The sequence below is a fragment of the Eucalyptus grandis genome, chromosome 3, assembly GCF_016545825.1.
Source record: "Eucalyptus grandis isolate ANBG69807.140 chromosome 3, ASM1654582v1, whole genome shotgun sequence".
NCBI classification, from domain to species: Eukaryota; Viridiplantae; Streptophyta; class Magnoliopsida; order Myrtales; family Myrtaceae; genus Eucalyptus; species Eucalyptus grandis.
Window position 1 is genome coordinate 14,060,682 of NC_052614.1, and position 11,104 is coordinate 14,071,785.

Genomic DNA, 11,104 nt, shown 5'->3' on the forward strand with positions numbered 1-11,104 from the left:
AAAATCGATTATCGACGTGCCGCGGGACCTCGAGGACAGTCGTGACGTGCTGGATCCAAACTAGAAGAAAGGGCAACGACGAAGGTGCAGGCTAGTTCCTAGAGCTGATGATCAGGGACTCTGATGTTTCATATTTCTGAGATCTCGAGCACCGCGGCGTAGTCGATGGACAATACATGCGCCCAGCTGCCCCATCTCCGGCAACCGCGGGAAGCTTCACATAATGTATTTCCGCTTGCTCTGCTTCGGGAATCACCTTGAACTAGAACACCAATCGCTCGATTCTAAGGGCGGAGAATAGCGTGAACTGCAATATATTGGGGTTTCTTTTAGCGTCTCTGTAGAGAGCCATTCAAGATCATTCTCACTGGGAGGAAGATTTTCGCAGAAATCACGCTCGCTCTCGTTATCCATCTCTGCGTCATCTTCCTAGCCCACTCCAAGGTTTCACAACTCCTCTTCTTCAATGACCTCGACTTTGCTTCTTCTTCTTCTGCGGCTCTCGCTCATTCTTCCGGTTTAGGGTTTGGATTTGCTTCTTAGCTCTAATTTAGCCTTAGTTTGTCAATTTGGGGCGAGAACAAGGGCCGACAAGGTTGGTTTTTTTGTGCTAATCCTGTTTGTCTGTGGAATTACGTCTATTGATCTATAATAAATTAAGGCCACATTATGAGGCATAGAAAAATCATTTATGACACTTAATTAATTTTTTTTGTTTTATCAGTGGCATTCAAGTGATCATTTGAAAAGTTCTAACATCAAAATGAATGCGTACAAAAGTTATGATATTTTTTATATCATTTCCTAGCATTTTCTTGAAAAAAAAAACATCATTAGATTATTGCTAAAAAATAAACAACATTATTGTGCTAATAATTGTATGTGCATGAGTTGGCGCTAGAATGTTTAATGAATGTAGGAATAAATCATAAAGAGCCCAGGTCATCTTATGGGATTAAGGATACCTTTATTTCATGAAAAAAAAAACTCAAGGTTTAGAAAATACTTTTCGAAAAATAATCACTTACATCATTTTAAAAAAAAAATCAATGAATGAAATATCATTTACAAATATAATAAACCATAAGCTATTATCAACAGCATAAACATCTTCTGTTTTCTAAATCTTTTTCTAAGCAATAAAATCAAAACGTACTTTAAATTTTGAAATTTTTGCCCTAACAAACGCAACAAGATGAATTTGACTCATATACATGCGCCCTAATCCTTCGAGCCCCTGTAGAAAGCTCAAGTCCCCTTCTTGTCCTAATGACCAAACTGTGACGAGAGCGCAAAAGTGGATCGAGTAGCAATTTACAATTAAGGGAAAGTAAATCACGATCTTCCACTTCTAATACGCACGAATCTTTTTAATAAACTACTCAATTTATCATAATACGCAAGGCACCAAAGTGGCAGCTTGCCGTTGCTGACAGGCGCTGCGGACTTTCCCCAAATCGCAGTTGGCGACAGCTAGATCCTCACTGCTCTTCACTTTCTCCCTGCCTCCACGCCAATACACAAAACAATTATAAATAAATTAAATTCTCGTCCCATCCTAAGTGCACGGGAACTGAACCGACGTGAGAACTAGACTGAACTAATCGATTTTAGGTAGTTATCAGCTTCAAGTGCAAAATCAAATCGCCCACCAGACCTATTGGATCGAATTTACGCACCAAATTAAGACCGACTGATCCGAGTTCCCATTGCATGGTGGAGCCACCTCAATCCGGAAATTGATTACCTCTAATCCCATGAGCACCGCCAAAAAAAAAAAAATAGTCAATAAATAAATTAGAGAGAGAAAGAGAGAGAAGGGAAAGTGGCCATGAATGTTGAATGATGAATCTTAGGACACAGTATATATAACAGACAATGTGTACTGCTCAATTGCCAACGCGAGAGTCGGGAGCGGAGCAGCTTCCGCGTTGCGAATCTTGATTCATTCTTGACCTCCCAGAGACCCTCCCTCCCATGTCCTTTCTCTTTCTCTAATCCTTTCCTTTCCTTTCCTTTCTTTTCCTTTCCTTTTCTGGGTCGTGCTTCCGTTTTGAGAAGGCGAATTGGGTCGAAAGAGGTAGAAGAGAAAACAGGGGGAGAGAGAAATGCAGAGGCCGCAAGAACAGCAGCGTTCGAGATCTAGGAAATCGAGCGGCACCATCCACGGCTGCGCGCAGTCTGGAGACATCACCGGCCTCCAGAAGCTGCTCAGGGACGACCCGTCTCTCGTCAATGAAAGAAACCCCGTTGTAAGATCTCCCCCCCTCCCTGAAACGACGCGTTTTCTTGCCTGGATTGGTCGAACACGGGAAAAAAAAGTACCAACTTGAGCTGCTTGCGAATGGATGGATCGTTGCTTATGCATTTTCTGCAATTGGGTCGTTTAAGTTTTGCGAATTTATTGAAAGGTTTCTGTGCTGTTGGGTTTTTTTCGAAGAGATGTGCCGGTGGGATGTTAGATTTTAGGGTGTAGGAACGACATTACCATTCAGAAGATTTGTGGGCGATGCGAGGTGAAAAGAAAAGGGTTGGATTTGGATCCGGTGAATGTTTAAGTTAGGCTATTAGTTTCGAATTTTGCGAGTCATTTTGGTGCGGTGACTCTGTTATGATCCTCATAGACACTTTTAGTAGCTCTTTTATGTTTAGGAAGATAGGTTGAGTGAAAGATGTGGCTGGTTTTGTTCGAAAGAAAATGGTTCTTAGCTGTTTAAGCTGTGATTGTGAGTGTTGTTGACTGTCTCAATGGAACCAGAAAGAAGCGAAGTTCAAGGTGATTGAGGTGCATTGTGGACCTTTTCAAATATGTGAAGAAATAAGTTGCGCCCTGTCTAAATATTTAATTTTTAGGTTATGCATGCTTGTGCTCTTCAACGAAATGAAGGGCAGCTTTGGATCCTGTTCTCAGTTCCTCACACTTCTATTTTGTAATCTAGTTAAAAATGTAGTTTCTATGTATCAAGTTTTCGCCATTCTACCATCATGCTGAACATGAGGGGAAGTGTTGAGGATTATAGAATAACTGTAATATGCAATGTACTGTAATTTTAAATGCTGGTATGTAAGTTTGAATGTTACCGAAAGTTCTGAAATATGGAATGTGGCTTCTATAAGACCAGATGTACGTATGATGGTTGGCAAGGAGCCATTTCAAATAAAATTACTTTAGCCTTGACTGTTCATACAGGCGGTTTTGATGAGTTGTTTATATACAGAAAACATTGGTGGGCTAGAGAAGATACAAGTAATGTCCAGTTCTTTTACCTGTTAAACGAAGGATCCATCACTTGCCATGTCCTCAAAGACATCCTTCAATACTGGCAAAATTACTCAGTATAGATCACCTGTTTTCTGGTTTCGTATTGTAGAATTAATCTTATTGTTAACTTTTCAGTTTCGTTGTGTTTTGATAGGTAATTGGAGGGGAAAAGTAGGACTCAAACCAATTAGCTATTTTATCTTTGTATAAGTGGGCCACTACCAGGCCAATTCTTTCCCTTTTCTGCTTTGTAGAATTAGATTGAGGATCACATAGAAGAACGTCTGATATATAGTAATGTGCTGGAGATATAAGGTCAAGCTGATGCTCCGTGTATTCGCTTGTGTCTCTGCTTGTTGTATCCTTTTTGATTGGTGTATCATGCTAAAGAAAAATAAGGACTTTCTTTTTGATGCAGATGGCCCAGACACCGCTCCATGTTTCTGCAGGATACAATAGGTCTGATATAGTTAAATTTTTGCTCAACTGGCAAGGACCTGAAAAGGTTGAGATGGAAGCCAAGAACATGGTAAGTTGTATCGTATGCCTATCTTCCTCCTGAATTCAGGAATACTCTCCCTCCCTCTGAAACACTTCTCTAAAAGATTTATATCTTCTTGATTTACTGATATTTTATAGTTTTACCTCATTATTAATAAGCATTGATGTCACACTTTGCAGTATGGAGAAACTCCTCTGCACATGGCTGCCAAGAATGGATGCACTGATGCTGCGCGTTTACTTCTTGCTCATGGTGCTTTTATTGAAGCCAAAGCAAATGTCCATATTCTAATGACCTTTTTTTCTGTTCATTTCGTGTAGAATCTGCATAAAAGACCAGGAATTAGCAAGACTACCACCTGATCAGACTTTCTTTTTTCAAATGTTATTGCATGCAGAATGGAATGACACCATTGCATCTAGCTGTTTGGTTCTCACTGCATGCTGAGGACTGCTCAACTGTTGAGATTTTGCTCGAGCATAATGCGGACTGCAGTGCAGAGGATGATGTATGGCATAGTAATCTTTTTCTTTGTCCTGGACCATTTCTAACTCATTTGGTTTGGGCACATTTTCTTTTTTACTGAATGGATTCTGACATGTCAGAGTGTAATAATTAGTCAAAATCCAATGACAGGAGAAGATGACTCCCCTAAATCACCTCTCACGAGGTCCAGCAAGTGAGAAGTTGAGGGAGTTGTTATATAGGCATCTTGAAGAGCAGCGGCGGAAGAAAGCCCTTCTTGCGTGCAGCGAAACAAAAGCAAAAATGGATGAGCTTGAGACAGAATTATCTAATATCGTAGGTCTGCATGAGCTCAAGGTACAATTACGAAAATGGGCAAAGGGCATGCTTTTGGATGAGAGGCGCCGGGCTCTTGGCCTAAAAGTTGGAGCCAGAAGACCTCCTCACATGGCCTTCCTTGGAAATCCTGGAACAGGTAGCAGATGGCTGGTTGCATTTTTACTTGTTATCCCTATGATTTATTCCTCTTATCCCTAGGATTGACGAAGGAACTTAATTAAGCTCTGGAAGAAAACTAATGTGAGTAAGAAATCAGAGAAAAGTTTTCCTTTGTACGGTCAAATTTCGCTAAAATCTCCTTAATGATCTAATCTTATTACTCATAAGTTAGAAGAGGATGAAACCTTCAATTGGTAGATCCCCCGGAAGGTGGACATGTCCATTATATGCCTATTTCCATCTTATCAGTCGATTTGACACTTGGATTGATGACGATATCACAGGTAAGACAATGGTAGCAAGAATCCTTGGCAAATTGCTTCATATGGTGGGAATTTTAGCCACTGATAGGGTAACAGAAGTACAGCGGACGGATTTGGTAGGGGAATTCGTGGGTCATACTGGACCAAAGACCCGGAGAAAGGTAAATGTCCTCTCTTCAAGCTCACTTCTGATAGTTCAAAGAATTGTAACATAAAATTGTGGAAGATGAGAGGCATTTCGTCAACCCTTTGCTTATGCTACCCTGAATATGCAGATTAAAGAAGCAGAGGGAGGTATTCTCTTTGTAGATGAAGCTTATCGGTTGATACCGATGCAAAAGGAAGATGATAAGGACTACGGATTAGAAGCATTGGAGGAGATAATGTCAGTCATGGACAGCGGGAGCGTTGTTGTCATATTTGCTGGATACAGTGAACCAATGAAGCGTGTGATCAGTTCTAATGAGGGCTTCTGCAGAAGAGTGACCAAGTTTTTCCATTTCGACGACTTTACCTCGAAAGATCTTGCCAAAATTCTTTTCATCAAGATGAACGAACAAGGAGAAGATAGCTTGTTGTATGGATTCAAGTTGCATCCATCGTGCAGTGAAGATGCTGTAGCGGCACTGATTCAGACAGAGACGACAGAGAAGCAGCGCCGGGAAATGAATGGAGGTTTAGCAGCAACCATGCTTATAAACGCCAGGGAGAACTTGGACCTTCGGCTCAATTTTGACTGTGTAGACACAGATGAACTAACAACGATCACCTTGGAGGATCTAACAGCGGGCCTTCGGTTGTTGTCCAAATAATACGGATCTTGTTGGGTTAGAAAAGCTTGTAATATTCTTTCAGCCTGGCGCAATTACAGATGATGGGTTAGAAAAGCTTGTCTTGTTAGTAGGAAATGATTTATTCGATTGTTTAGAATCATAGGTCTTGGGCTTGAGATAATAATTCAACGGTGTTCTTTTTCAGAACCTGTGGTTGGGACACATTGATATGCAGTCAGAATTCAGATCATTCTTCTTGGATGAACCAGTTTTGGTTCTTGAGTCCATTCGTGTTCGCGAACTGTATCGAATCCTTCCCGAATTCTTGACCTAACACAATGTGTTTTCTGTAGCCATGTGACGACGAGAGTCAGAAAGCGGCTCTGCGTACATCAGAACATCAGATAAAGCTTCACTCAACCTGATCACATGGGCGATGATGTGGTATCGAGATCAACCGTCTAACTTCTGAATTTCCCATCAGTTAAAAAAGATCATGACAAGAAAAGGTCCGCATCAGCATTAACCACCCAGCGTCCATTTTGTCCCTAAATTTCTACCGTTTTGCCGGGATGACAACGAGATTGAGCGACTTGCCTTGCACCCTTTTGCGTGCAAGCAAAAATTCAGGATTTTTCGATCGAGGACAAGAAAAAAGAAAGGGAGAAAAAGAGCCCAGAAAAAAAGAAAAAGAAATTGTATAAGCGATTACAAAGGAATGACGTCAGAAAAATCAGAGGAAGAAGTCCCACGAACGCTGTGGCTAACAAAGATAACCAGAACCAGAACCAACAAAGTAGGAGGAGCCTCTCTCTCTCTCTCTCTCTCTGTGTGCTGTGGAGTGTGGAGAGAATTATGGTGTCTGCTTCTCCATCCATAATCTTTCCAACTCCTTCGTTTCCTTCGAGCTCCAGCAGCAGCGACTCGTCGTCCACATGCGCTTGCGTCAGAATCAGACCCTTCAGCACTTCAAAAGACCGTCCTTTACGGTTTCGGCGAGCACCCAGTTTAGCTCTGAACCCGCGCGCCTCGGCTTCGAGGCAGTCGGTCGAGGATGGCTCGGCCGACAAGTTCTTGGAGAACAACTCGATAGCGGATTTCATGAGGTTCAAGAGAGGGAGCCACAAGGGCAATGGAGAGCTGCAGACGGCCGTCGTCAGCTACCGAAAGAAGTTCCCTTGGTCTCTTCTCTGGCCTTTTCTTCAGGTGACTTGAGTGTGATTTTGAATTTTGGTACGTCAAGCAGGGAGTTTTTCTTTCAGTTCTTTGATTTTCTGAGATGGGTTTTCTTTTTCTGTTCTTTCCCCACCAAATTGTTGCAGGTTGATTTGGTATCAACAATCCATATCGCTGATAAAGAGTATGTACTCTTGTTTATACCCAGTTTTATTAATTTGGTGTTGCGTAGGCTCTGCTGTGTCCTTCAACTCATTTTGGTGTCAAGAGATTGCTTGGAACACTTAACTGATGAAATTCCACATGAAAATTCAACTACTGTTCTTGTGTCAGTCATTGGAACCAAACCAAGTGTTGCTGTAATTTGTATCTCCATGATTTACTGGTTTACGCACCGTATTCACATAATCCGTTGACATCTGATTCCAAGCAAGAATGGCAAGCGCATGGATTTGGTATCCTCCAAGATATTTGGACTAAGATTATGAAACCCTTTTGAAGGTACTTTTCCACTCTTCAGAGAGAACTTGAGCCCTATGACTGTGTGCTTTATGAGATGGTGGCTAGCAGAGAGAGTTTGGAGAACAGAAGAAGCCCTGTAGCCACGAAGAGACTTAGGAGTTCGCGTGGTCGAGGATTTAACATTTTGGGATGCATCCAGCGACAGATGGCGCGGATTTTAATGCTCGATTTCCAGTTGGATTGTCTCGATTATCAAGCTGAGAATTGGTACCATGCAGATCTTGACTTTGAGACCTTCAAGTTACTTCAGGTGTCTTATTAGACGATTCTCCTTTATTTTAGGTATTTGGCATGGTGATAGACTTTACATGCACGGCGCTTTAGTTGGGGCTTAGATCATGCAGATTCTGGTTTAGTTTCTTAAGATTATGTAGAAATGATCGGATAAAGGCATGCTAATTTAGATTTTTGTATGTGAAATAACTTGCACTGGCATGACCATGCTCTTGGGTTTTCTGTCAAAAGCTCGAGTGCCTCTGCACATTGAACCAGTGATCTGATCTTGAGTTTGCATTTAGACCCACTAATTGACTGATGAAGAAAGAATTATCTAAAGACCTAAAAATTGCTGATGGCATAGTTACATCTCCTGAAAACCAACAGGAAAGGTATGATGATGGATATTCTCAAGTGATATGTACTTACGTATGTAATCAGCACCTCCAAATAAAGTTAGTTGTGCAAGTTGCATGGATTTAAGTTTGGAAACGTTCGCTTTGTCAAATAAATGGCTCGAGAATTAATCAGTCATTCACTTTCAGGTTGAAAAAGGTGAAAGCTTTTTCACTTTCGCGAGAGATATGACCCTCAGATCAACAAAAGCTATGATCCAACCCGCTTCAATTCCCGAGGATCTAGGTCCCTGGAGATCGAAGCTCCTTTGGGCTTCGAGGGTACTACCGATGCCACTCGTTGGACTTCTCATCATTGGAGGTGTCTGTGCAGATGTTGGAAGTCCGGCATCAGAATATCCAGAGCTAGAAGCTCTGTCGAGGCTCGACTTGGGCGCTGCAATGAAGGTTTTCCTGGCTAGACGGTTGACGTCCGAGTGAGTACTTTCATCAGTTTCTCCTGATATAATAAGTTCGATGATGACGTCTTATCTTCTACTCTACTAAGATGGTTGTTTTGCTTTGTCACGGTTCAAGCCCATCTTTTCACTGTGCATTTTGGCTATCATAGGATATAAATCCATTAGTAAGTTCTTTTGCATGACAAAGTTGGTTCACTCCATTCCTGGACCAAAGTTCTCAGCAAGCAAGGAAATTGATGGGAAAGGTCTGTTCTTTTTCAAGGTTCACGCAAGTGACAGCAGACGTGGAGGAAGAGTCCGTCATCATCGGCGAGAGGAACAAAGCGGCGATCGAGGCGCTAAGGAGGGCAATCGACGATGGGCACAGACGAATCGCGATACTGTACGGGGGCGGTCACATGCCGGACTTGGGGAGGCGGCTGAGGGAAGAATTCGATCTCGTCCCTAGTCAAGTGCAATGGATAACCGCCTGGTCCATAAGGAACCGGAACATAGAAAACAGCCCGATTCCGTTCTTGAAGACCATGGCCGAAGTCTCAGGATGGCCGCTGAATCGGTATCAGACCCTGGCTCTGCTGATATTCTCCTCGGTTCTTGCCGTGGATCTGTGGTTCTGGGAGCTATTCTTCGGCACCACAGTTAGCTGGATTTCGGAAACCGCCACGGAACTCTCTCAGTACATTGACAGTTTACAGGTAATGTAGATACGGGTACCAGGAATTGATTTGGTCAAGTCGAATTGATCAAGAATGGAGGGCTTTGGCTAATGCCATCTGCCCATGTATATACATTGCGCTTCTGTGATCGAATTATTGTTTTTTCAAAGGGCAAACATAGATAGGATGTGATGGGTTTCGGCCATTTCATCACATCACTGAAATTTCTTTGAGCGAATATGTCGTCATAGCTGTGCTAGTTATTCGGCTCCAGTAGGAATGGCTTTAATTTCGTTAGGAATGAGTGCTGTAATCTTGGATGGTTCGATACCCTCAGCCATGGCCCGTGCATGGAACCCGCGGCAAGTTAGGCAACATCAAAGAGTAAAAGAGTAAACAGCAACGCCTGATGTAACCCAAAAGGGGAGAGAAACGTCTTGAACTGAACGGACATTTACAGGTTACAGACTCCATGAACTATCTAGGAAAAACAGAACAGAGGCCAGTACGAGAATCACGTCCAGGAATGGCATGCTCCATCGGTTTAGCTGGATTACTTGGCCGGTTTCGACATGCCGGTTCGATCCGACCTTCGTTGCGGTCTCTCGAAGACCCATCATTGAAATCAGTGACTGAGTTTTAAGATGGAGGCCGCGACTCCCTTTCTCCTCGGAGCTGCCTCAATGCCTGAAACAACGACGTCCCGGTAGTAATATGATCAAACGAAAGACATGGTGAAAGTGCAGAAGACAAAAGCCATTCGAAATAAACCTTCTCTGAAGTTGGTCTTGAACCGGATGGCGACGTATCTCAGGTACCTCATCCTCCCCGTCCCCGTCGTCCTCCGCCGCTTCGCCTTCTCGCTCCAGTTATCTACCAACAAGCACCATAGCAGCGCACGTCCCGTTAGCGTAAGAAAAATGTTTAAGCTCGAAGAGTCTCACATCGGCGCATGCGGCGGGCAGGGAAGCCGCAAGAGGCGCAGCGGCTCTTCTGGAGGTGGAAGCTCCGGCGGCCGCACCGCACGCACAGCGTGTGCGTCTTGTTCCTCCTCTTCCCGAAGCTCGCCGTCCCCTTCGTCTATGGGAAAAAAAAAGGAGAAGAAAACCATGCTCGCGTCGCTAGCGAATTGGACATAAGAATGAACCGAACTGTGAACCGAGAACGTTGGTTTTTACCATTGTCAGGGCGGTTGACGAGGCGCCGTGCGACGCAGCGTCGTGCGAAGTCCAGGAAGCGAAAGCGAGAGGGAGGTGACGATGAAGCAAATGTTGGATTGTTTATGTAGCGATTACGGTGGCGGATCACCGATCCATGTGTCCTGGGGTGCTTCCGGACACGGCCAAACCAAACCGCTTTAGCCTTCTATCTCCACCGCAATGCTTCGTAATCTACACGTCGCTTCCCTCAAGTAAGGATAGGAGTACTAATATGTGACACATGTCGATGACGACAGTACTAAGCAATTGAGTAATACAATTCCTGAATTTTTAATTTAGGCAATGCGGTCCATGAAATTTACCCAATAGGTAATGTTATTTCTTAACTTTTCATTTGTTTAATGTGATTACGTACTTTTTGTACATGTTCAAGTTAGTTCATAAACTACACGGAAATGTTGAATATTAACTTTCTATTAATTCAAATTGAGAGACAACATCTAATATTTTCATATAATTTACTTCGAGCAAATTGAAAGTTTAAGGACGGCATTAGACTATCATTTATTAATTATATTAAATAAATTAAAAGTTACGAGACTATATTGTATGTTGGATCAAAATTTAAAGACTATTCCTGTCAGTGTGGGCTTAAGGATGGTGGGCTTTAATCTAAATGAAACGTTCTTACATCGTCTGATCCATCGTGCTCTTTGAGCCCAAGCCCAATACAGAGATACAAGAGGTCGACTAATTAGTCAAATGCTCGATTCCAATGCGTCTATGGCTCAAAG

At 42.8% G+C, this 11,104-nt stretch overlaps 3 protein-coding genes across 4 annotated transcripts; 2 read left to right on the forward strand and 1 right to left on the reverse strand.

Annotated features, from left to right (window-relative positions):
* The first annotated feature begins 1,882 nt into the window (after positions 1 to 1,882).
* On the forward strand, positions 1,883 to 6,045 carry LOC104436594 (protein CfxQ homolog). 2 transcript variants are annotated; one of them, XM_010049425.3, is made up of 7 exons: positions 1,883 to 2,252; positions 3,681 to 3,791; positions 3,944 to 4,042; positions 4,162 to 4,272; positions 4,401 to 4,704; positions 5,012 to 5,151; positions 5,266 to 6,045. In XM_010049425.3, exons 1-7 carry the CDS (start codon positions 2,109 to 2,111, stop codon positions 5,800 to 5,802), a joined length of 1,446 nt encoding a protein of 481 aa, XP_010047727.1. In that variant the 5' UTR covers positions 1,883 to 2,108; the 3' UTR covers positions 5,803 to 6,045. The 2 variants fall into 2 exon arrangements, with proteins under 2 accessions (XP_010047727.1, XP_039164942.1); XM_039309008.1 differs by lacking the exon at positions 1,883 to 2,252 and having other exon boundaries at positions 3,720 to 3,791; positions 3,944 to 4,016.
* Positions 6,046 to 6,348: 303 nt separating this feature from the next.
* LOC104436595 lies at positions 6,349 to 9,374 on the forward strand. Its single transcript, XM_010049426.3, has 5 exons — positions 6,349 to 6,969; positions 7,086 to 7,123; positions 7,441 to 7,711; positions 8,223 to 8,509; positions 8,757 to 9,374. Exons 1-5 carry the CDS (start codon positions 6,619 to 6,621, stop codon positions 9,196 to 9,198), a joined length of 1,389 nt encoding a protein of 462 aa, XP_010047728.2. The 5' UTR covers positions 6,349 to 6,618; the 3' UTR covers positions 9,199 to 9,374.
* A 63-nt stretch (positions 9,375 to 9,437) lies between these two features.
* On the reverse strand, positions 9,438 to 10,454 carry LOC104436597 (60S ribosomal protein L37-2-like). The gene is made up of 4 exons (XM_010049428.3): positions 10,329 to 10,454; positions 10,095 to 10,230; positions 9,922 to 10,023; positions 9,438 to 9,837 (listed from the first exon to the last, which is right to left on the reverse strand). Exons 1-4 carry the CDS (start codon positions 10,329 to 10,331, stop codon positions 9,776 to 9,778), a joined length of 303 nt encoding a protein of 100 aa, XP_010047730.2. The 5' UTR covers positions 10,332 to 10,454; the 3' UTR covers positions 9,438 to 9,775.
* Positions 10,455 to 11,104: the final 650 nt, after the last annotated feature.